The sequence below is a fragment of the Nematolebias whitei genome, chromosome 3 (genome assembly GCF_014905685.2).
Source record: "Nematolebias whitei isolate Nwh7 chromosome 3, NemWhi1, whole genome shotgun sequence".
Taxonomy (NCBI): Eukaryota; Metazoa; Chordata; class Actinopteri; order Cyprinodontiformes; family Rivulidae; genus Nematolebias; species Nematolebias whitei.
The window spans coordinates 20,388,865-20,416,030 of record NC_056500.1 but is presented as its reverse complement, the minus strand read 5'-3'; the positions used below and the strand labels follow the sequence as shown (position 1 = coordinate 20,416,030).

At 39.5% G+C, this 27,166-nt stretch overlaps 1 protein-coding gene across 1 annotated transcript in view; it reads left to right on the top strand.

Annotated features, from left to right (window-relative positions):
- The window catches only part of insrb (insulin receptor b), a 92,642-nt gene that overhangs the window by 14,217 nt on the left and 51,259 nt on the right, over positions 1 to 27,166 (top strand). Inside the window, exon 2 of the mRNA XM_037698085.1 lies at positions 10,693 to 11,241. Coding sequence (XP_037554013.1) covers positions 10,693 to 11,241 — 549 coding nt within the window. The remainder of the gene's footprint in view (positions 1 to 10,692; positions 11,242 to 27,166) is intronic.

Here is a 27,166-nt window from a genome sequence, read left to right as displayed (position 1 = left end):
CAGTTTTATAGCCATTGAGCTAACATTTGCTACATGAATTGTAGCCAAGTCTTTCACAACAGGCACTGTATGTGACATCTCATGATATGGGGTGAAATTTCAAGGTTTGACCACATGAGCTACAACTCCTTTGTGAACACATGATAATCTCAGTTTATAACTCTGGGCAGCATGTATTCCTTTAAGAAATGCTAAATCTTCCATTTTTTAATTGTATTTTTTGCTAGCTGCCGAAGTCCCTCTTCATCAACCCCCCTTCTGTGTTCTGCCACCAAACCAGTGAAAAGATGGCTCATCATTTTAAAGCTGCCCTCTCCCCACCTTTTGTCTCTCCTCTTCTGTTTTTCCGTCCACACTCTGATGACCTCTTCCCTCCCACCCCCCTCCTTGGCTCCTTTCAGTTGAAAACAAGACTCCATTTTGCAAAGCGAGCGCCCAGCAGCGCCGTCCTCCCCCTCCAACATTTCTTTATGTCAATAAAGCCTCCAGCTGGAGGCATGACACACGTGCAGGCAGGCCTCACCTCCACCAACCTGCAACACCAAAAGTACATTCATCCATGTGGAAAGGTCTTGTTTGTGTCCGCTCGGTGTGTCTTGAAGATCACCTGGTCCCGCTTGGTTGTTGCATAACCCAGTTTGTTATGATGTTGTTTCACAATAGGTATCCGGTTAGTGCTGCTGGCTGACAGTAAGTGGGTGGCCCATAGGCCTGTTTGATGTGTCCAGAAGATAAGGCCGGAGAGGGGCAGAGGGAGAGGTGTAAGGTTGCTGTTATCACTGGTAATGATGGCAGCTGCCGCACAGTGTAAGCGTGTTTCTGTGTTTTTGGTTTCTGATACAGTTTGTATTTAATGGCACGGGTGTGGCTGAGGTGCACTTGTCAGAACGAGCTGCTGTTATGGTTTCGAACGCTGCCTTCCTTATCACAGCTAAAATGGATTTGCTGGGTTCTTTTACAAGTTTGTTTTGGCTGCTGGTAGCTTGAGGTTACATTAAAAATTGAACTGTCCACACGAACAAAGGTTGCAAATGGGTGCAAAGTTTTAAATCCCTCTACCGGATGTGATGCTGCTGTTTATCAGTACTCCCTGATGGGTAGAAGCATTCTGAACCTTTTACTGTGGATTCAATTTTGATGTTTGTTTACAATTTATAAATTATTTGATACTCTGAGTCCATTATGAGTGTGTTTTTATCCAAATGATTTCCAAATATTTTGTGCAAAATGTAGATCTTTTATTAAACGTCCTTTTTCATCTTGCACTGTCATATTTAAATAAAAACAAGCTTTTTTATTTAGACAGTTGGAAGTAAAACAAGTAATACCTTATTTCTATTCTGAGCAGTATGAAAACTGGCATGTTTTTGCCAACAGTCAGTTGTAAACAAGATTTTTATTTGGGTGTGTCAAAAATATTGCAGCTTATTACAGGAAGTCCTTTGACACATCTCATTGACATGGTTCCGTTCAGAGTTTGTACCTGGTTTGTTGTTTGTTGTCTTTTTAACCATTAACAGAATGAGGAAGTCATAAGTTAGTTTAAATGAGGAAACGGCTTTGGCTTAAAACAACTCGGTCGAAACAAATATTGTGCTTCAATAAATATGGCTTTTGTTTGCATTTTTTATGACTTTGTGTTAGATTATTTTCTGCTGGGTTTATGAGATATAGCATCATGGGTTTCATATTATTAAACTTAATTAGCCCCTAAGTTTCAAATATCAACTCGGCTTGCTCATGTAATGGCTAAATGAGCATTGTGGTGTTTTTCCGTAACATTTTGTTGTGAAAAACTTGTTTGGATTGCGTGTGAGTAATGCGTTTACCACCTAAAGTCGGAACTGCAGCCGTCACAGTGAAGTCACACCCAACAGCTTTAGCTCAGTTTTGGCTTCTGATCAACTGTTCAAAATTAATCGAATAGATCTGGTTATGAAACAAAGAATTAAATAGCTTTGTTCAGATGTTTCTATTCTGTTCCTTTGTCTACATCAGTTAGGGTTATTTTGTGCCTTCTGAGTCAAACCAGTGGGTGAAAACAATGCTCAAATGTGTCTGGCCAAAGCTTAGCTCTAAATATACTGCATTAATATATGAGAAAATAGTGAGAAAATAAAGTTGCCATAAACAGATTAGTTAAAAATGGCAAATATGTGAACACAGTGATTGAATTATTTTATAAAGTCATAGTGATGGATAGGCCTGTCACAATAACACATTTTGCTGGGCGATTAATTGTCTGACATTATTGCGATAAATTATAATATTGTTTGAAATTTGACAATAATTAGTAATTATTGTCAAATTTAAGAAGAAATGTTTAATTTGTTTTGCATCTGGTACCTTTTTTCGACCACCGGATGGCAGTATAAGACTGTTTCAACCGAAGGATGGCTAGTGAGGGAGCGAGCAGCGTGCCTTTAAGAAAAATGGGAGAGAGGCCCCTTGACAGTTGGGTTCTCAAAATAGCGGACGCTCGGTGTGGTTTGAGCTCTTTAGCATATCATTTTTCACACAAAGTTTTTAATAAAAAAAAATCAGTAAACATGTTCTCAGCTTCTTTTTGCGGAGAAAAACAACTTTTTACACAAAGACACAGGTTTCAACCGTGAATTTTGGAGCTTCGACAAGACAGAGGATTTTTTTCCAGAGGTCAGCCTGTTAGCTTAGCTCGTAGCTTAGCTTCTCAGCTTAGCTGCTTTTAATGATTCAAAACTGTGATTTTGGATGGTTAAAACAGATTTTAAAGAGAAAAGAGAAAGCGAGGGGTTAGTGAAGAGCACCGGAGTTGAGCCTTTTGTCATCCAGTGTCAGTAGAAAAAGAGAGACAAGGAAACGATAAAGCCGATAAATGAAAATGACCTTATTTTCATTTATCATGTGATTAATTGATTTGTTTATCGCGACAGGCTTAGTGGTGGATGAGACTATCCTCTTCTTTAAGGACTAAAAACCAAAGGAAACATTAATTTCTCTGGTCTTCCCATCAATGGCTGCTCTTTGACACAGTGGTTGCTAACATAAATTATTACACTGATACGTGTTATCAGAAAACAGTGACTGTGAAGTCTTCAGCGATGTAACTCGCTTTATGTACAGGCCAGTTTTGCGTGGAAAATCATATGTTTTCTCTACAACGCTCTTTTCTTTCACAGAATATGTCTGAGACCATAGGAAATGCAAATGCAAAGTTGACCAGGGGCGGGAAGCCTAAAATATTCAGCAACTGAAAGCAGCCCATTTGATGGAGGCTGTTAGATTACTTGTCATTTTCATCTTGAGCTGCTCCTGATCAGTAATTGTTTTTGTCCAAATCAACTCGACTCAACTTTATTTTGGTAAATTAGCATTACAGAAAAAGGAAAACAATATAGACTACTTTTTGACAAATCAATAATTTACCAAAAAGGAATAGGCTGAAGCCGAGGCTTATACTTGCCTAACTTGCCAAATAATGTCCCTATTAGGGCGGCTCTTTATTTTAAGGATTTATTGTAAGATCAGTGTGTGCCATATCAATATTGCAAAGCACTGCTTGGTTGGACATTATGCTTCCAAGAGAAATCAACTACTAAATGCCATCCATCCATCCATTATTCCGAAGTCGGGTCGCGTGGGCAGCAGCTTGAGCAGGGAAGCCCAGACATCTCTTTCCACAGCCACCTCTTTCAGCTCTTCTGGGAGGATTCTAAGGCATTCCCAGGCCAACCGAGAAACATAGTCTCTCCAGCGTGTCCTGGGTCTTCCCCGGGGTCTCCTCCCAGTCGGACATGCCCGAAGCACCTCCCTAGGGAGGCGTCATGGGGGCATCCTTACCAGGTGCCCTAACCACCTCAACTGACTCCTCTCAATGTGGAGGAGCAGCAGTTCTACTCAGAGTCTCTCCCAGATAACCTAACTTGTCACCCTATTTCTAAGGGAGAGTCCAGCTACCCTGTGGAGGAAACTCAACCGCCTGTATCTGCAATCTCATTTTTTCGGTCACTACCCAGAGCTCGTGACCATAGGTGAGGGTAGGAACGTAGACCGACTGGTAAACAGAGAGTTTTGCCTTACAGCTCAGCTCTCTCTTCACCACAACAGACTGGTACAGAGTCTGCAATACTGCAGACTCTTCACCAATCTGTCAATCTCACGCTCCATTCTTCCCTCACTTGTGAACAAAACCCTGAGATACTTGAACTCCTCCACTTTAGGCAGAACTTCACCCTCGATATGGAGAGAGCAATCCACCCTTTTCCAGTTGAGGACCATGGCCGCAGATTTGGAGGTACTGATTCTCATCCCATCCGCTTCACACTCGGTTGCAAACCGCTCCAGTGAGAGCTGGAAATCACGGCACGATGACGCCAACAGGACCACATCATCTGCAAAGAGCAGAGATGGAATCCTGAGGCCACCGAACCAGAAACCCTCCGCCAACTGGCTGCACCAAGAAATTCTGTCCATAAAACTTATGAACAGAGTCGGTGACAACGGGCAGCCCTGGCGGAGTCCAACTCCCACCCTGAAGGGATCCGACTTACTGCCGGCAATGCGAACCAAGCTCTCACACCACTTGTCTAGGGACTGAACAGCCCGTAGCAACGGGCCCCCAATCCCATACTCATGGAGCACCCTCCACACTGTACCCCCAGGGACATGGTCCATTGCCTTCTCCAAATCCACAAAACACATGTAGGCATGATGGAAAAACTCCCATGACCCCTCGAGGACCCTAGTGAGGGTAAAGAGCTGATCCAGTGTTCCACGGCCAAGACGGAACCCACATTGTTCCTCCTGGATCTGAGGTTCGACCACCGATCGGACTCGCTTCTCCAGTACCCCTGAATAGACCTTACCAGGGAGGCTAAGGAGAGTGATGCCCCTGTAATTGGAGCACACCTGCCGGTCCCTCTTTTTGAAGAGGGGAACCACCACCCCAGTCTGCCAATCCAGTGGCACTGTCCCCGATGTCAGAGAAGTATTCCTTCCACCTCCCGACGACCTCACTGGTTGAGGTCATCAGCAGCCCACCTTCACTGAATACAGTCTTAGTGAAGTGCTGCTTTCCCTTCCTCAGCCACCTGATGGTTTGCCAGAATCTCCTTGGAGCCGACCGAGAGTCGTTATCCAAGGTCTCATCGAACTCCTCCCACATCTGAGCTTTTGCCTCAAAAACAGCCAATGCTGCGGACCGCTTGGCCCTCCGGTACTCATCGGCTGCCTCCGGAGTCCCACTGGCCAACAAGGCCCGATATGACTCCTTCTTCAACTTGACAGCCTCCCTAACCCGGGGTGTCCACCACCGAGTTTGTGGATGGCCACCGTGAGAAGCACCGACAACCTTGCGGCCACAGCTCAAGACAGCCACCTCAACAAGTTAGGTGCGGAACTACTAAATGCACTTTACACAATTTACAATTGAGTGCAACTAATAGTTGATTATTATACTTCTAATTATGCTTTATGTTGTGCAACACAAGTTATCATCAAAAAATACAATTTTCATGTTAATACAGGTCCTTCTAAAAAAATTAGCATATTGTGATAAAGGTCATTATTTTCCATAATATAATGATAAAAATGAAACTTTCATATATTTCAGATTCATTGCACACCAACTGAAATATTTCTGGTCTTTAATTGTTTTAATACTGATGATTATGGCATACAGCTCATGAAAACCCAAAATGCCTGTCCCAAAAAATTAGCATATTTCATCCCACCAATGAAAGACAAGTGTTTTTAATACAAAAAACGCCAACCTTCAAATAATCATGTTCAGTTATGCACTCAATACTTGGTCGGGAATCCTTTTGCATGAATGACTGCTTCAATGCGGCGTGGCATGGAGGCAATCAGCCTGTGGCACTGCTGAGGTGTTATGGAGGCCCAGGATGCTTCGATAGCGGCCTTAAGCTCATCCAGAGTGTTGGGTCTTGCGTCTCTCAACTTTCTCTTCACAATATCCCACAGGTTCTCTATGGGGTTCAGGTCAGGAGAGTTGGCAGGCCAATTGAGCACAGTAATACCATGGTCAGTAAACCATTTACCAGTGGTTTTGGCACTGTGAGCAGGTGCCAGGTCGTGCTGAAAAATGAAATCTTCATCTCCATGAAGCTTTTCAGCAGATGGAAGCATGAAGTGCTCCAAAATCTCCCGATAGCTAGCTGCATTGACCCTGCCCTTGATAAAACACAGTGGACCAACACCAGCAGCTGACATGGCACCCCAGACCATCACTGACTGTGGGTGCTTCACACTGGACTTCTGGCATTTTGGCATTTCCTTCTCCCCAGTCTTCCTCCAGACTCTGGCACCTTGATTTCCGAATGACATGCAAAATTTGCTTTCATCCGAAAAAAGTACTTTGGACCACTGAGCAACAGTCCAGTGCTGCTTCTCTGTAGCCCAGGTCAGGCGCTTCTGCCGCTGTTTCTGGTTCAAAAGTGGCTTGACCTGGGGAATGCGGCACCTGTAGCCCATTTCCTGCACACGCCTGTGCACAGTGGCTCTGGATGTTTCTACTCCAGACTCGGTCCACTGCTTCCGCAGGTCCCCCAAGGTCTGGAATCGGCCCTTCTCCACAATCCTCCTCAGGGTCCGGTCACCTCTTCTCATTGTGCAGCGTTTTCTGCAACACTTTTCCCTTCCCACAGACTTCCCACTGAGGTGCCTTGATACAGCACTCTGGGAACAGCCTATTCGTTCAGCAATTTCTTTCTGTGTCTTACCCTCTTGCTTGAGGGTGTCAATGATGGCCTTCTGGACAGCAGTCAGGTCGGCAGTCTTACCCATGATTGTGGTTTTGAGTAATGAACAAGGCTGGGAGTTTTTAAAAGCCTCAGGAATCTTTTGCAGGTGTTTAGAGTTACGTCGTTGATTCAGATGGTTAGGTTAATAGCTTGTTTAGAGAATCTTTTCATGATATGCTAATTTTTCGGGACAGGCATTTTGGGTTTTCATGAGCTGTATGCCATAATCATCAGTATTAAAACAATTAAAGACCTGAAATATTTCAGTTTGTGTGCAATGAATCTGAAATATATGAAAGTTTCATTTTTATCATTACATTATGGAAAATAATGACCTTTATCACAATATGCTAATTTTTTGAGACGGACCTGTATTTTTGCAGAAATATATGTTTGTAGTTAAAATGTGTACATTATTATGTTATTTGTTTGCATTCAATTTGAGCAGTACTAACATTGTAGAACCCTTTTTATATTGCTTCACACAGTTTTAATAATCATTTTTTAAATTTTTTTATTTAAAGCTTTTTTTATTTGAAATTTAGTTGGTTCATGTTAGTACTTGTAAATAAACAGACTTTGTAATGATTCCTTTGAAAAAAGCGTTTAAATTTCTGTCCTTGCATTTTGGACATAATGACTGCTGTAACGCTCCATGGCAGGACATGTACATTTGCCTCTTATGGACAAATTTACATTATTATTACAGTATACCCATTTTTCATATCTATACTCTATCCATTATCTTTCCGAGTCGCAGGGGTCACTGGTGCCCTAACCAGCCGTCACTGTGAGAGGTTGGGTACACCCTGGACAGGTCGCAAGTCCATCACAGGGACACAGAAATGGCAAACTACCATTCACACTCTCACACCCAGGGACAATTTAGAGTTACCAATTAACCAATTATTATTGTGGAACTGGAGTACTCGGAGAAACTCACACATGCACAGGAAGAATATGCAAACTCCACCTAGAAAAGTTCCTGGCCAGGATTCTATCCAGCAACTTTCTCACTGAGAGTTAATGGCTCTACCAACTACGCTGCCCTTATGTATACTCCTTACTTAAAAATGGATGTTACAGTACTGAAGAACTGCTTTCATGTAACCATTGTAACAGTGACCCAACATGAGCTGTGCTGTCATGAAGCAACTTTTGGCTTCTTTACTTTTTAATCTGTTCGCAAAAAAACAAAAAATCCAACCTTTGTGATTATTAATGACATTTAGGTTTAAGGTTCTTTTTATTTGTCACACACACCACATGTGGTACATATGGTGGAATGAAATTGTGTACACAGGGTCCCAGTTACAACCAACAAAAGTATTGAAATGTAAAAGAAAAAGAAAAACCGTAATAAGATCTAAAATAAGAACTAAGAAAAAACATTAACTAAAAACTCACTAAGCACTAGTAGCATAAAAACATTATGCCGAACAGCAGCATGAACATGAGTTTGTGTGAGCAGATGAGTTTGAATGAACACATCATCATGAAATAGGTCAACAGCAACATGATGTGATTTTTACAGTGATTATCCTAATTAGTGATTCATGAGTTTTAACAGCCTCAGGGTAGAAGCTGTTCCTCAGTCTAGTGGGTCTACACTTAATGCTCCTTAACCTCCTTCCTGATGGGAGCGGGGCAAAAAGTGTGTGTGCTGGGTGAGTGGGGTTCTTCATGATGCAGGTGGCCCTCTTCCTGCATCTGGAGGTGTAGATGTCTGTGATAGAAGGGGTTAAATCCAAACTGTATCAGAAACCAAATGGCAAAGACAGCAGAGATAGTGTTTATGAATCTAGGGGGGCGGGGATCTCTAACTTCGAGGCATTTCCCCTCCAGTCAATAATTTTTCTTCAGCAACTGCTTGTTAGTAATGCAGGTCTTATTATATGGAGCAAAGAACAGCAGTTTGGGTTTTCTCTCTGTGTGCATCTTCTTCAGTAATTGCCGACTAATGAATTCTTCACTCCACTGATGTGTGTGTGAATGCATATTTATACATTTTGTTGGTCCAAATGTGTGTGTGTGTGTATGACAGCCTGCTAAAGTCTTGTGAATGAGCTTGGATAAGCATTTTGCTTCCAGGCTTCATCTCTGGCTCTGTTTTTGCTTCATGTCTGCTTCATTCAGATCAGACAGTGCCATACAGTCATTTCTCTCTGGAGAAATACCACGGGAGAATAGAGAGGCTGTCCGTCGGTCTGTCTGTGTGTCCGTGTGTGTTGGAACTGAATAAAGAGGCAGTGGAGGCACCAAGGGTGTAAAAGGGAAAATGAGTGAGGTATCTATAAAAACTCTGCTCTATTTAATGCAAATTACAAGTGGTTTGAATAAAAAACTATGTTACAGTGTTTCCTCTAGTTAACTTGCCATGCCGGGGTGCTCATCTCCATGATTTTTGTTGACGGGGGGGACGGAGACATGTCCGAGCGCTGCTTGTACCAATAGTTTTTGAGCAGAGGGGGGTGCATTGAGAATGAGGGAAAAGGCGCCTTTAGCTTTTTAGCTAGAGTATTGCATGCTGCTAGCTTAGCGTGACACGTTTGAGTTGTGCGCTGTTTATATAGACAGCTTTTGAGTGTGTGTGTGGAGGGGTGTTCAGCTTGGGAAAAGAGGCAACATGAGTGCTACCTTTAGCTTTTTAGCTAGAGAGCCTGTATTTCACACCGCTAGCTTAGTGCTATGTCAGTGCCAGGAGGGTGGGGAGTTGGGTTTGGTAGGTGGGGTGCTCAGTTCTGTTGATGGGGTGGTGTACCCCGCTTGTATAATGGTAGGGGAAACCATGCGTTATAAGTATATTGGTTATATATAGGTTGTTTTATTATACGTGTGAAATTTAGAGCCGTTTGGCTTTTTATTGTATCGCATATTTTCCCCTTTATTCACTTGGGATGTACTCAGATTTTCTGTAGAAGTAATAAATTTTTCCAACCATGGTGGATTTACTAGTCAAACAATGTCAAAATATGTTATTTAATTGTAGACATTAAGATTAAAACTGTCAAGTTTTCTAATTTTGCACTATTTGATATTGAATATAAACATACTGATCACATCAGTTTTGTTTTTGCTCAAAATGTTCTTTGTGATAGCACAACCTGCCATTATTTGTAGTAGCTTTTGATGCATTAATTATTACCAGTCTGTTCTAAAGTAAAATTTAGTTGCACCTCCTAATAAAACTATTATACGTACACAGTACAAATCATTATTTTATTTTATTTTGTCACTTTAAAGTAGGGCTCCTAAACTTTTCAGCTTTCAATACTTTCATGATTCCAAATAATTCTAATTAATGCCCGCTGCCATGACATGCAGGCGATTATGTGTTCATTTGTCAGTTATGTCATTAGCTACTGGACTACTATTAATGAAGCACTGAGTAACTTTATGAAGTACATATACAACTGCTTCACTTCTGGAAATAACCCTATTGAAGATGGCTACGTCTGCTAATAGAGCTTAGTAAGCACAAAATGTCTATAAGTCAATCACATTTAAATATATTGAGCTCAAATTTGGTGTGGTAGTAGCTGAGAGTCACCCCCATCAGATGATCTGAGCGCTAAAAGACTGGGCAGTGTTTCAGTTTAAAATGTTGGCTGTGAGGTGGTGGGTGATATTTCACTGACGTATTCAAGCATAGCCAAAAACTGCAGTTTTAACCAGAATATTATATATTTAATTTATGATCGTTATACACATTTTTTTTTAAAGTTAGTTGAAGGTCTTTTCAAGACCTTGGGGTCCCAAACCTAAAGTTGGGAACCACGGCTCAAAAATGTACTAATTAACTTTTTTTTTTTCAAGTATTCTGTATTTTTGAGGTTTTTGAATCAGATTTTTTTTTTCTTAATTGATGGCATTAATGAGTGATTCCTGGGTTAAGTAAAAATACATAAAATAACTAACATGGTCTCTTTTTGTTTTGTCTTTCTCTTTTCAGTTTGCCCGAGTAAAGACATCCGGAACAATGTGACCAACCTTAAGTCCCTGGAGAACTGCACCATCATCGAGGGCCACCTAAAAATTCTTCTCATGTTTAAGACCAAGACCGAGGACTTTCGTGGCCTCAGCTACCCAAAGCTGAGAGTGGTTACGGACTATGTGCTCCTGTTCAGGGTCTATGGCCTGGAGACCCTCAGCGACCTCTTCCCCAACTTGACGGTGATCCGTGGCAACAATCTCTTCTTCAACTATGCTCTTGTGATCTATGAGATGCTACAACTGAAGGAGATGGGCCTGCACAGCCTCATGAATATAACCCGAGGCGCTGTGAGGATAGAGAAGAATCCAGACCTGTGTTACCTGGCCACTCTGGACTGGTCCAAGATCCTGGATTCGGTGGAGGACAACTACATCGTGGCCAATAAGAATGAGAGGGAGTGTGGAGACGTATGTCCCGGCACTGCACAGGGTCAGACCATCTGTATTCAGACTGCCATCAACGGTCACTTCAGAGGAAGATGCTGGTCACAAAGCAACTGTCAGAAAAGTAAGCGCTCGTCTTTTAATCTTTCTTTAATATATCTGACTTTCAGACTTATTACAACTCCATTTCCTCATAAGTTGGGACGTTTAAACATTTGACATATTTACTATATTACATTATGAATAAAATATAAGTGGATGGCATTAGCAAATAACCACATTCTGTCTTAATATAAAATTTAGACATCACAGCTTTTCAGGATTTGGGGTTACAGATTGTTACTAAACCAGTCTGATATTTGCCAGAATAAAATATTCAAATATTGCTTGGATTATTAATGGAAAATGTGTCTGTGTGGGTCACACATGTAATGTCTGTATGCACAGGAGACATTTATGTTCAGAAATCAATTTGGATGGCCTATGTTTTAATCCTAAATGATTTGTCTAATGATTTCTATGATGTGGAGGGCAGGAGTTGTGCCCAGCATTCAGTGACTAGAGATGTGTGGGCTGTGTGATCTGTAATTACAGGCTCAAGAGTGACTCGATGCATGAAATTAGCCGTCTACATTGTTGAATCAGGAAGATGCACTTACGGGTTATAAAAACAACATAAAGAAGGTTAGACTAAGAGAGCAACAAAGAGAAGATCCAGCCACTCATCCAGATTTGATTTATCTCTTTTGTTTTTGTTAGATTGAACTCCATGTTTTATTCTGTGCTGCAGCTGTTCTAAACAGCTGTACAGATTTTCTTCTCCTGCTCCAAACACAGAATGAAGACAAGATTATTATTTTTAAAGGTTAGAGGTTGTGTTGCTTTTTGTCCTCTGTCTTTGTGCCTTGAACTGAGACAAAACAAAACAAAAAAAACCCCTACTCTGCTCTTACACATCAATTTTGCATGCTGAATATTATTTTTTGCTCCTTTTGCTTTCTACTTTTATTAGTCCAGAGAGCCGTACGGCAAGTGATTCTCTTTATTTCTTTGCCTTTCTCTCATACACACAACCATTCATGTTTTATAGACTGAAAGTGTTTCAGACATCTTTCTGATTCAGCTTTATACAGGAAATGCTTCTAATATCCAAACTTTTAAGTTCTTTTAGATTAACTATTTCTCCAAAAATAAGAAAAGTTGGATAGAGTGGATCTGAAATACCGGAAGCTCAGAGATGCGAGCTAGTGTGGTGGTAGTTGAGTCATTCTCAATTTATTTTCTAAGCAACAACTGATCACACAGGATCCTAGGTTAAAACTTCAGGAGTATCTGCCACAGTCAAGGAGGTACATTTACAACTACCAGTAATTGGGGCTTGATTCAAAATCAGCACCACAGCTGATCAATCATAGCAAACAAAGAAAATTACTTTAATTCAGTCTTGCATATTTGTTTGAAACTTTTTAAAGTTACATGCATATTTGGGAGACTTGTACAATTTCACAGTCTTTGCCAAAGATTTTATAGCATTTATAAACTGCTTTCTTCCTTTTTTATTTGCCTGTTTTTCTGTTCCACTCTGCACCCTCTCCTGTGCTTCGTTTGGAGACGAACATTAACTGAGGAGAATGTTGACTGAAAAATTGAGGCGACTGATTACGGACGTTGTGTCAGAAGCCATGTTTGCATGTTCGTTCATGTCTCCTCAAGCTTTAGAAGGGCCCGGGGGGCAGCTGTGATGCTGCGCTCTGCGTAATGTCATAGTTACGCAGTTAAACGAAGAGTCAAGTGTCAAAGCAGAAGCCGTTTCTAGAACACGGTGCAACTCTGCCCTCACTGCATCGAGAGGAGTGTCAGTTTGTGTGCGGGCTACACATGGGGGTGATGGGGTGTGTGCTTCTTGTTTTATTTAGTTAAAGTAAAAACATGAGTCCAACAGAAGTGAGAACTAGTTTCACATCTAAACAGATTTAGAACACATAACTAAAAATATAAAGCTCTTAGGTGATATATATATATATATATATATATATATATATATATATATATATATAAATAGCTTTTTTTTTTTTTAATAGAAATGTTGTGTAACTGTGAAGTGCTGAATGACGAAATGACTCAAATTGAGTTGTTACAGTTGAAAGAAGCAAACCATCAGCTAAAAGCCAAAAGTACCAAAGCTCTACTTAAAAGCTTATTATAGCAAAATGCTAACTAAAAATAGCTATACAATAACTGAAAGCTAAAAGTAGCAAAAGGTGAGCTAAAGGTATGTACAAAAAGATTTGCCAAAAGCTAAAGTTGCAAAAGGGAACCTGATGTCTAAAAGTGGTCAAATGATGGCTAAAAGACAAAAGTAGAAAAAGTCTAGCAAAGAGCTAAAAATAACACATGGATGTTTTAAAACTAACAACAAAAGGCTGGCTAAAAGTAACACAAGGCAGGCTAAATGCTAAAAATAGCAAAAACTAGCTAAAAAATGCAAAAGACTAGCTAGAAGTTAAAAGTAACAAAACGGTAGCTATAAGCTAAAATAAGTAGAGCTATAGCTGAAAATTAAAAGTAGCAGAAGGCTAGCTAACAACTGAAAGTAGCATAAAACAGCAAAAATAAAGCCAGTATGCTAAAGCAGATTTTAGAAATCAATATTTTTCAACAACTGAAGAGATCTCATTGACTTTCTTTGGAAATTTATTTTTATTAGGTTAAAAATGCAAAAGCTGTTACCAGGACCGCATTCCTCTACCTGCATAATATTCAAGTTTCTTCATGTTAAAAGGGAGTTTTTCCACTCTTGCCAATGTACTTGCTCAGGATGGGAAACTGCGACAAAATTAAGATTCAACACAATCTGCTGGCTTCCTTAGATATATACATTTACTAACTGGCTTTTTTAATGCATGTGAATGTTTCTGTTCAGTGCCCTGAGTCGACTTGAGTTGTGACTTGACGCTATATAAATAAACTGAATTTAAATTGAAATTAAAAAATTTAGAACATTATAAAGCTCACACAAACCAGAAGCACTTATGTGATTTACTGAAAGGAAAAAGGGTTTTGATATATAAGCTGCACAAAATATGCAGAGGTGGTTTTGGGAAAATCGATCAAAAAGAAAAACCATGAAAACACTATTGTGATATGAATTCTGAATTAGCATTCACAATTACAGGTTACTGTAATGGTATTTAATACAATGTAATAAAATTTGTGCTGCAACTATAGAATAATCAGTGAGTTTTCTACTTCCAGTTTTTTAAATGCTTCTGTGAATGAAAACTGACACGTAGATTCTCAGTTACACCGGGATTCAAGTGCAGAATGGGGGCAGATTAGAAGGGACATTGAAGTTTATGTTCAACTGTGGCTTTGATTTTGTTTTACTTTTAAAGCTTTCTACATTTCTGTCAAAGCCAGGGGAGCACCTGTGTTTCTCAGTTTTTATGTTGCTCCTTCTTTGCAAAAAACCCCCCTAAACTTCTATGCCTATATGTGGTATGACTGTGTGTGTATGCACTAAAGCATGTCAGGGTAATTTGTTGGGAATCTAAACACAGACTATAAAAGCTGACATTCATCAACCAACAAGGTTTTTAGGTCTCTTTTTTGTATATGTGTGTATCTGTAATACATATGTAATTTGTGTGTATGATTGTACTGTATATTTACAACTTGTTGCAGTTTAACATTGAGCTGTGGTGATCTAGTACAGTAGTCATTTTTTTAAGTACTAGCTACACTTTTCTCAGATTTTACAAGCTGTCATGAGTCTCTGTGGCCTTGTAGCCTGCTTGAATGTTGCCATAGCTTTCCTGTGTGTTAGTTGTGCTGTGTGCTGCAAATCAGGGATTTTTAATTTCTGACTCAGATCAATTTTTATTAAATCCTTTGCTCGTTGAAAATATAATAGCTTTTTCAACTCACAAGGTTTTTTTAAGCACAAAGATGCAACTAATTTGCACAAAATGCAACAAATAAAGCAACAAGGAAACATGCTAAAATGCTATATTGGAAACATTAGCACATCAGATATATACATAGCATAATTTGACATAGATGTCTTTATTTTAATACTTAATAAATATTGTATTTTGATTATTGAGCTTGCACCAGGAGGCAGATAGTTTATGAGGTTTATCCAAAACATTATAAAACTGAAACACAAAATTAGAAATTAAAATTACTGCGGCTTGGTTTTTTTTTTTTTTTCAATGAACTCTGGTTTGTATATTTTCTTGCATAATAAAGTGTGCATGTACCAACAAAACATTTTTATCACAAGCTGCGGATCAATAATTAGCATAGATGCTAACTTAACAATGACAAAGTTGTAGAAAAGATAACACAGTTAGCACTGTGTTTGTCAAATTTATACACAAATCAAATGTTTCAAAGTCATTTCTGAAGACAGTCATAAGATAACTTCAACTACGACTTACAGGCATATGTTTCTTTAGTTTCTGTCAAGAAAAGGTGAAAAAGGTGAAAACATAGCATTTTTTTTAATCTACAGCAACTCCATAGGACAAACAGCACTGCACAGCAACTGCTCCTGCTGCCGTTTGGTCAAAATGACCCATGAAAACTGAGGCATTGTGGGTCATTTTGACCCAATGGTAGCAGCAGTGTTAAAGTGGCAGCACACATTATTGTTAACAATTGATTTTTGACATTTGAAAATCTATTTAGAATCTTGTCCTGATGCATGCTCAATTTGCATATCTACTTATGAGATGCATCCAAAACTTTTAATTGTACTGCTATTAGTGTATACAAATGTTACTGGAAAAAGTAGAGGTGTAATCGAGTTAAGTAAGACTCTATCCTGCCCACTATTTGCATCTGTGACATCATGGAGAAGCAAAGGTGGCGTATGAGTGCAACAGCTGACAGTCGATAAAGTATCTATTTGATTAACGGCAAGCCCATCTGGATCTGTGTCACAAATTATTTGTAATATTTTTACAATAGACTAATAGAATTGCTAATTAATGTTAATTTCATTCAACAATCATGTGAAACTAGATGATATGTAAGGAAATATGTTTGTAAGTAATGATTCAAACTTGATCTGAAGTCAGTCAATACGCACACAACTCAGAAATTACATAAAGAGGGAACTGCATATGTAGCAGCCTGAAAGAGGAGAATAAGAGTGAAAGATACTCTTCAATGTATCACACATACCAGTGTTGGAATAACATATATTTATTATTATTTACCTGCTCTGTAGTCGACACAGAAAATGTTCACTGCATACCTGGTGATACTTTGAAGGATGAAATTTGTCTACGGATGTTGGCTAACTATCTTTTCAATAGGTCAGGTTTGTGTAATAGAAACCTAAAAATACTGTGAAATATATAATTAGCACAGATGTAACCTCGCAGTGATGCATCACTGTGTAAATATTACATAAATTGGAGCAAATACCAAATTGTATTATTTAATTGTGCTAAATTGAAGCATGATTTAGCATAGTGCTACACTCTGTATAATAATATATGCCACAGAAGCTAATGTCTACTAGGCAATTCAGTAATTAACAGCTATTACATTGGCTTTATAGGGTAACTTTAAATGGTTAAATTATTAGCTTCAGTTACAGTCAGATCACATTCACAGTGAGGTAAGTAAGATGAAATCTGCTGAGCTGTGAAATGAAATGTTTTTCCTTTTCTCTTCGGTTGGTACAGCTGTAGCACGAACAGCTTTGCTGCATTTGTACATTTTTATATACATTAGAAAGTTTATTTTATATATTCTAATATTAATAATAATTTTAAAACATTTACATGATCTACCCTTACTGTTGGCTATGTCCCCAATATCCATGACAATGCTAAGTCCAGACGCTTTCCCTCTCTGTTAATGGCTGCTGTTACTAAATTCAATACGTCACATGACCAATGTGTCCTCTAATTGTCTTATTTAACTCGATGGGTGTAACAGTGTTTTGTTTTTATATCAGTTTTGATTTCTTACGTGATTTACAAGACTTCAGTCATTAATGAAGTAGTAACATAGCAAGTTACTGTATTGTTTTATTTTTTATTCTATTTTATTTTTTTAATCGGGGCTATTTTATTAGATTTTGATGTAGTGAAAGGCATAAAAACAATAGTTGGACACTAAATTAGGAAATCCAGACACGACAAAGACTGAACGACGGAACAAGAGCAAACACTGTGTATCCTGTTTAGTTAAGGCTCTATCTGCTCCTGAGGTCAGGCACGTTGTGTTCAGCCTCACACGCCAGCCGACACTTAGCTTGCACAACTCACACATAAATATACACACACACATACACACAGGCTACAAACTTTTCCAGGTCAAGGTTCTCTTTGCCTTTGCGTACGTGCTTTTATTATACCCAGAGACCATTTCCAAGAGCCTCAGCTTTAACTTTGATGACAAAGTCAAATAAGGGAAATACTGTCAGTGTTACACGTCTCAGCTCTGAGGCCGTCACAGTCACGCAGCGTACATCTTTCAAATGGTGGTAGGTCTAAATAAGTCTTCATGCATCACCAGACAGGGCTTTGTGATCCTTTTGACCAGCGGCAAATTTAAGTTGGACATCACCCAGCTTAGTGAAGGTCCATGTGACTCTGTCAACACAGGCTTTAAAGACATCAAATGGGTCATACAGTCATGATAATTCAATTCAATTCAGTTTATTTCTATAGCGCCAAGTCACAACAGAAGTCATCTCAGGGCACTGAACAGAAAACATTCATATATAAAAATAAAAAAAGTTAACACTATTTATCTGAGGAGCAGACTGTTTTGAATTTAACTCCGTCGCAGAACTCTCATCTTGAGCGAGCACGAAGGTGACAGTGGAAAGGAAAAACTCCCTCATGAGGAAGAAACCTTTAGCAGAACCAGGTTCAGGACAAGCGGCCATCTGCTTCGACTGGCTGGGTTTGAGAGGAACAGGAAGGAGGAACAGAGACACAATGGCAGGTCAAGAATCACATGTTAAGATAGAAATAGTATCAAATGAAAACTATTCAATTTTAGCAAATCGTTGAAGGAAATGAGGTCAATTTGTCCTCTAAAAGTTTAAGCTTAAGGCAGCATAACAAGCTAACCTTAACTATAGGATTTATCAAAAAGGAAAGTCTTTAGCCCAGTCTTAAAACTGGACAATGTGTCAGCCTCACAGACAGAAACTGGAAGTTGGTTCTACAAGAGAGGAGCCTGATAACTGAAAGATCTTCCTCCCATTCTGCCTTTGGAAACTCTAGGAACTGTGAGTAAGCCTGCAGTCTGAGAGCGAAGTGCTCTGTTAGGAAAATATGGAACAATAAGATCTCTAATATAAATGGAGCTAGGTTGTTGAGAGCTTTGTAGGTTAGAAATAAGATTTTGAATTAAATTCTGGACTTGACAGGGAGCCAATGGAGAAAAGCTAAAATTGGAGAGATATTATCTCTCCCAGTAACTCCAGTTGGTAGGAGAGATGTAGAGACTCTGGCAGGAGCATTTTGGATTAACTGAATACTTTTTAAAATAAAAGTAAATACTCAGTTTTAATTCTACAATTTTAACCAACAAAGTTAAGTCAGGTCATCTGGATGCTTTTTTTTCTTTCTTTGTTGAAATGTTTCATCCTTCATCCAAAGGACTTCATCAGTCTAAGGAGCCACAACAAACTCAGCCCCACAAGCACCCTCCACTAATTTTAATATTCAACCTATACAATAAAATATAACACTTTAGCACATGTGCAAAAACCAAACGTTACACTTTCATAAGTTAAAGTAAAATATTTTGTAATTTTGCATCAGGGGTTATACTTTTTTAAATTATTTTAAGCCCTGGTTAGGACCAGATCTTTTTTAGGTTATAGTATGAGTGGCTCTCTTTGGGCTACTTTTTCAATAATTCAGTAATTTGAATATAATTGAATAATAATGATTTCAATAATTTGTTCTACTATTTCAATTAGTCTTTTGCCAGATGTGTATCCCAGCAACAGTAATACAGTAATATGTCTTCACCACAGCCCAGGAAACAAACACTTTAAAAACACTCAGGTGAAAGTTTGTACTTGAAACTTTAAAATGATCAAGTGGAAAAAAAAAAAAGCTTTGTGTTCTTGTGAAACAAACAAACAAACGAGCAAAAAAAAAAAACCAATCATCATTACCACTGAAGGCAATAAAAACTGATTACTGATCAGGGAGTGGTGTCACAGAGGTTAGTGAAAATGGGCCTGTGATCAGAAAGTCGCAGGTTCAACTCCCGGTACCGTCAACATCAAACTGTGGGTGGAAAAAGGTGAAACACCCACACCTGCCTCCACCCTCATTTGCCCCATTCTGGGCCCCTGAGCAAGGCCCTTAACCCCCACCATCTGCTCCCAAAAAACAGGTCTCTCTTGAAAATGAGTTCTCGTGACTCAATAACTATGTTAAGATGTGCAAAATTCTTTGACCGGCTTGAAATGTTTTCAGATTAAATAATTCCAATATAAATATCGTTTACATGGGCACAATCTGTTCACGACGAGCGTTTACATGCAGTGGGCTTTGTTCTCAACAGAAGTACTGACATGCGCAGAGTGGTAAACTCTCCTTAAAAAAAACACAGAAGAAGAAGTTCTACTTCTGGTTTACTTCAGGAATGAACATAAACAAACCTGAGCACCCCAAATGGACCCACGACAGATTTTAATGACCGTGGAGACATTACTGCACTCCCTGACTGAGCTACAGGTAATACAGATCATTTTGAGCTCTTTCAAAGTTTCTAGTAGAAATGTTGTGTCGCTCACCGACCAGTTTTGCTTCCTCAACATGCTAATATTATTAGCATTAGCCAGGCGGAAATGACACACACATGCGCAGTCAGGTCAGTTTTTCACGATCGGAAAAAAATGAACAGATTAAGTGTTTACATCATTTCAGATTATGAATTGGTGTAAACCACCCTTTTCGTTCTGATCACAAATTCTTTCAGATTGCGCTGAATAAACAAAAAATAACCCTAATGGTGCGTTTACATGACACATTTTTATTCCGAACGGCTGTTTAATCTGATTCCTTATGTCCATGTAAATATAGCTAATGAGACTACCTGTATGAATAAAGAATAAATGAAAAAAAAAAAACTTAATTTAAGAAGGTCGCCACTGCTAATCAACTTTAGTAAACACATGAATGTCTGTATCTGTCAGTTGTACAGATACTGAGTATTTAGTGTAGTAGTGGCTGAGAATCCTTTACAACACATACTGAGAGTGCTAAAAAAACTTGTGAAGTATATACAATATTGCATTTTGTCTTCACAGTCTGACTAAATTGGCTATAATAATGTCATTTCTCAACATAAGTTAATCTTAGTTTAAGTTTTTGGCATGAAAGACAGCAGACAATATGCATTCCTTCAAAGGTTATGTCTTTAAATGTATGAAATCAAGCTCCAGATTTAACTTCACCCTTTTAATATTTGTGCATCTTTTCAGGGCGATGAAGGCAATCGAGTGTTGAACTTGTAAAAGCAGCAAGCATATCAAAAACTGTCAGCTCGCGTTGTTGTCTCAGCTGGGCTCAATCGTGTCCGCTGATGGAAAGTTTCATGTGCAACGTTTCCATTAGTGTTTTATTTCTCATGCTATCAATGCCTCCTAACCCTCGATGCGGATAAGACATGGAGGCCAGGAAGGGAAGAAAAAAAGAGGTTAGGCAGAGCAAAATAAACAGAGCAAAACAAACATGGCAAGGGCATTTCAAGTGCAGCTCCCAGGTACACACAGACACACACACACACTCGCTTGCACACTCTTGCCAGTGTGGTGAGTGGCCAAGTTGAAGGAGGCTGACGAGAGAAAGAGGGGGACTGTGGATGGTTGCGCTCAGCAAAGAGTCGCCCACAATCAAATACACTTTGCCTGCCCAGTTACTTAAATGGGGTTTAAAAATGTTTTTGCTCCGTCTCCGTTCTGCCTCACCCCTCCCAGATTATCTTCCATCTCGTTTTGGTTCAGTGTCTGCTGCTGTTTCTAATAAGCTTAACGAAAGGCATTTTTCTGAGGCCGCTTGTCTGAATGAGCCTGAAATGCATGCGTTTAAAATCAAGTGGACTCCCAACTTTTTTTGTTTCACACACAAACACAGTTATAAGCTGATTTTATGTCCTTTTGCGATCAGTAAGTTTATTTTAAGGACCAGAAAAACGCACCTTGAGGTGCATATTTTCACATTTGTTTCACCATATGTGGAAAATACTTCCTTTTACTTGTAGCATAGAGCATTCAAGTTATTAATACTTTCACCCTTTGAATATAACTATGATCTTTGTTTGTTATTTTCTTGTCTGGAGTTGCCTGCCTGAAAGTGAGAGCTTGTTTTAAAATGTACACAGTGAGACAAACACATTACACTAAATATGTCTGCACTTAAGGAAGCAATGTGACACGTGTATTTCTTTCTAACATGTTGTCTTAATCCTCCAGTATACTCCCGCGTACGTAAGTCCGCGGAGGACCGCATGTACCGGATTAGAGTCGAAGCAGATGCCCGCAGGGCATGTTCACGCAAAGTTCAATTTTTACGACCGCGTACGCTTACTCTGTCGCACAATAAACTGCCTGGCGACGGACTGTTTTGTATGCAACACAAATGCATTAAATTCCCCTTCTTCATCCCTGATCTGGCCTTTTCTTTTGTTTTTTGGCCAAAAGGCACGCTATCGCTTCCTCCTCCGTTGATGCCATGACTGAAATTGTGAGAAATGAAGGACTTTGTCACGAGTAAATTAAAATCAGGTCCAGCGTGGCTGCGGGAGGGTCTGGAGATTTCCTGGTGTGCTGGTCTGATGTGTGGGCTGCAGGACCAGCGCTCCCTGTTTTTTTTTTTTTTTTTGTTCTTCTTTTAGAACTTTTTATTAACAAACACAAAACACTGCTGCGGCTGGGGCTGCCAGCTCTCGCTTTTTTTCTGACCTGTCAATCAATCCAGTAGGCGTCAGCAATTGACCAATCAGCAAACTCAATTTGTCCCAAATGTAAACGCCCCTTGTCTGTGGAGCTGCTCTGCAGCTGCTCAGGGACGCTCGAGCATGAAGTCTCAACCCTCTGCGGACAGTGTTCACAGTTTCCGTGCGGCTGACAGAACGCAGGAGTATACTGGAGCCTTAAGTGTCCATTTGCTTTGCTAATATAAATGTTTGAGTACGTGGCTATGATCTAATCACGGTGGATGGTAAAATTATCTGCATCAAAAATAAACCGTCATGGTTGGCTTTCTTCCCAAAATGTGATTTTATTTCAGCATGTTTTAGGTAGTTTTCTTCAAACAGGAAAATAAAAAACACTATTAGCAAAACATCTTGTGAACCACTGGACAGATTTTAATAAAACTTGCTGAAAGTAATCATTGTGTCTACAAATTATTTATTAATTATTTAATTAATAAATTAATTAAATTTTGGTGTAGTTGTAGTTGAATCATCCCCAACATATACTTCAAGTGCCAATCACTGCACAAAATCTTTGCATAAAACTTTATCCTTACCTGTTGGAGTCAACACTGTTTATCTGTTAGCAAAACATTTCATGAACCCCTGTCTATCATGGTGCACTAAGATTCATAACTGGCTGTGATTATCGTACCCACCACTGCACCCTGTATTCACTGGTTAACTGGACATCATTAACTTCACACAGACTCTCTCACTGGTACATTTTCATCTTTAAATCACTTCTTGGTCTGCTGCCTTCATACATCTCCTCCTACATGTCTCTGCGTGAGTGCAGCTACAGCGTGCACTCTCAGGACATTATTACCTGCAGTGTTCCCTCAGTGAGGACTGAACTTGGCAAAAGGGCCTTCTCCTACTTCGCTCCTGTTTCCTGGAACATCTTACAAAAAGATCTGAAGCTCTCGACCATGACCTCTCTAAGTGGCTTTAAGAATCAGTTTGACTCCTGACAAGAACCAATGCAGACCTGTTTTTAGTTTTCTACATCCGCCTTATAATCTAGCTGTTTTTTGCTACTTTTTTTGCCAACTTATATTAATTTGTAAAAAAAAATTAAAAAAAATTGTATGCCGCTTTTATGATTGTCTATTGTTGTCCTTGTTGGCCACTGTTGTCATCATTCTGTGTTGTAATCAGGTCTCTCTTGTAAATGAGTCCTCGAGACTCAGTGGGATTAACCTGTTTAAATAAAGGTTGAATGAATAGGTTTTAATGAAATTGACAGGAAGTAGTCAGTTGACATACAGCTACAACTTTTTTTTGAGTCAGTCCAACTGAATATGGCTGCCACAGCTAATTAACATTAGCCAACACTGAAATTATTAAATGTCACAGAAATGTACAGGTAGTGGGGTAGTAGCTGAGAGTCATTCGCAGCACATAGTGTGAGCATGACATCTTGCGATTGTGTACACAGTTTCGTTCCACCTCATGTACCACATGTGATGCGAATGACAATAAAGAACCTTGATATCCCATAAGATCACAACGTTGCATAAGATGTAACTTTACTTTCAAGGTCTGACCAAAATGGTTGCAATTGTTCATCGTCAGATGATCATTAGTCTGTCATGAAAAGCGGTGGGCGATATATGTAAGGGAATTGTTTTAATTTTTCCCCACAACTCCATGAAAGTGAATTCAGGCTGATGTGCTCTTTCATGACAATAATAAGCTGTAATCTTTTATTTGAATCTCTTTTATTTATGACCAGCGATCTAAGCAAACTCCTCTTTGATGCCATCAGACTGTGATAGTTAAAGCTTGACGTGCATACACATTCACTCACACACGCAGACCGTACAAGAGTACCATCAAAGAGATGCAGAAGAGGAGGAAAAGACAAAAACTGAAAGAGAGACAGGAAAAAGAAAAACAGGAGGCAGACAGGAAGAGGAGAGGTAGTAATCACACTCTTGTGTTTTCCTTCCCTGCAGTGTTCGTCCTTGTTAACAAATCCAAATTAACTTTGCTAAGCTGGCATCAGTTATGAGTTTCCGCGTGAGTGTGTTTGTGTTTTCTCGCTCCGCTCCATTCAGGCAGCATGTAGCAGGCAGTGCTAGCTGAGCGCCCTGGGGGAACTATCTCTCCGCTCTGCTCCAGCTCATCAATGAACCGGCACTCCCACATCCTGCTCCGTACGCACACTTACAAATCACACGCTCTGCACGTTCACCACAGTTACACAGTTTTTTACGCACAAGACTGAGTAACTTCTCAGACCGGAAGGAAGTAGATGGAGAAGTGAAGGACCGGGACTTTTGTGGTTCCCTAAACACCAGAATAAACCGCAAATTTTGCAGCTCTGTCAAAAAAAGAAATCATTCAGCATTCATTTTGGTTTTTAACAGTTTAGTTTTTTTTTTATTATTATTCGAAGGACCTGGTTCAGCTTCCAAACACACGTGTGATTTGATATGTATTTTTCTCTGTTCTCTTGCTGGCAGGCAAATTGTTGTTGTAGCCTGAACTGTTTGAAACGACTTCCTCATAACTTCCTGCATTTGTCCAAAGTGCTTCCTACTGCCCAGCTCTGTGTGACTGAGCCCTGAGGGAAAGCTGGTTGAAGGGAGAGAATTTGAAGGAGAATTATTGATGTGTGAATAGAGGTATCTGTAACTATTAAACAGAAATGGTGGTCTCAGACCGGAGCTGCAAATGTTTATTTCATTGATAGTTATGCTAGCCGGCTAATGTAAACCACCAAGCTGTGAACCCGTGCGTCAGAAATGAGAATACAGGCCGAGAGGTGAGGTGTGAGGATTGCATAATGTGTTTGTGTAAGAAGGAGGAACATAACACTACCCTCCCTCGGGTTAAAGGAAGGGGATTGTTTTTGGGTGTTTTAGTCGGATCAGGTGACGACCTTCTTCGGACAACAACACCGCCTTTCTGTTTTTGTGAAGAGACGCTCGCTGATATGAAGAATTCTTCAGCTTCATGCCTGAATCTTCACATCACAGTTACATTTCTAATGTCAATTTTCTCCTTTAAGCCAAGAAAGAAAATATACAGTGTTGTGCAAAAGTTTTTAATGACCCATTATTTATTTTCTTTCAAGCAGCAGTACATTTTTGTATTTATTTTAAGTGGTCATGATTTATATTTCTTGGGGATTTTTAACAATGTTCTTAAAAAAGCTGAGTAAAGTGGGCAATATAATGATCAAAGAAGTGTTAAGCTTTAAAATCTATAGCAGATTAGCATTACCTGAAAGTCATCTGACTGATGCATCACCTTGTTGATGCCAAGTTATTATATGTTGTGTCAAACTGCTATATTTTTTGCGGGTTTTATAGATTAACAAAAGGAACAGTGCCAAAAAAGTTTTTGTGACAGGATGCTGGTAATAAAATGGCCAAAGATTTAATATAAATTGTTTTGTTGCTAAATTTTTTCATAGTTGTTGATGTAGCGCTGGTTGATCCTTGAAATTGGATGCATTTCTATGCCTGAATCATTCATAAATCAGAGTTGGGGAATCAACAAACAAAAAAGTAAATTTCTCTGAAAATGGAGAAATATATGGTTTGGCTACCTGTCCAGGGAGGAACATGTCCCAATGACTGTTGGAGATGGGCACCAGTGTTCAGTAGGTATAGAGAGTGGACGTATGTACTGGATGATCAGGCACTGTTAAATTCAGCCAAGGTCCAAAGAAAAACTTTCTAAAAAATGGGGGGAAGGGGGTTGTAGTGAAGCGTTGCATACAAATGCTATGTCTGAGCTGAGCTGTGACAATCTCCGCTCCCCGTCCAGAAGTTGTGGAGCTGTCTGTCGTGGGGGAGGGATGAGGGTGGGGACTTGGTAGGTGGAGTTCTCAGTTCTGTTGTCAGGGCGGGGCGCCCTCCTTAGATAATGGTAGGGGAAACACTGGACTAGTATGGCGCTGTAATTCAAACACAAAAATATGTAGACCAAAAACAGGAAACAAGACATGGAGTGGCGCACAGGTGCAAAATGTAAACACGACAAGAAGAGGACGCCCTCTGGTTATAGGTTAACTCAAAGATGGGGCTATGACATAGTTGTCAAAATACTGTATTGGCCTTCTACACAAAAACACAATGGTGACATTTCACTTTAGAATTCATATTTTACAAATATTGTTTTGGAGTGCCTAAAAGGCAGTTTTTTGGGTGGTGTAAGGTTGAAACAAAAAGTTTTTTGCATTTTGAAACAAACAGTATCCATTTGAATGGCTACTCAGAAAGCCTGACAATGTATTAATGAAGGCCACCCGATCACTAAGCAAAACACCATCAAGCATCTGTTGTTGAGGAGGCTTCTGTGAATCAAAGTGCCATCGTGCACATAAATACTTGGAAATGTATGGTTGGCTTTGAACAACTAACCACCTGAAGGGTGTGTCTAAGATGTCTGAATATTTGAAAATCTTTTGAAAAATATGTTGTTACATCACCTTTCTGGGAAAGAGGCTTTTCGCACAGGTTGAGAAAGGATTTGTGGCGCCGTGTGGGTTGTTCAGTTCATGGCCCTTTTCAAAACCTTTTTTGGTCTACTAGTTGTGTTGATCATAGTACTTGTTTTTTTGTGGATTTCTAAAACACATTTGCACTACAGGAAACCCTTAAGTCATTTGTAGAAGTATGTTGGTTTCGTTCAAACTCGCATATTGTCATGACACACTAGAATTTCCTTCCTAACTTATTTCCAGGTAGCTTGGACTAGATCATTCACTTCACTGAGTGCTATGTCCTTTGGTTTTTAAGAATTTACCCCTTTCCTTGAACTATTTAAATAATACTTAGGTCTCTAAGGGCAAACATAGTTCTACTTTCCTTCAGGGAGTTTAGGCTTACTGAGAATGAACTGAGTCTCGGGGAACAAAGAATAATTTTCATTGAGCTGGAACTTTGATGGTGCAGTGAGGCCTACCACAAATGTCCACCTATCAGGGCATGCAAGAGGATTCTGGACACCTTTTGCATTTTCAGGGAAGTAGCTGTGACACCTGAGATTAATGAGGTGTGAAGACAAATGATTAGAAGAAACACCTTGGATTGAAAGCCCCTGGTCAGGAGTGTTGTAAA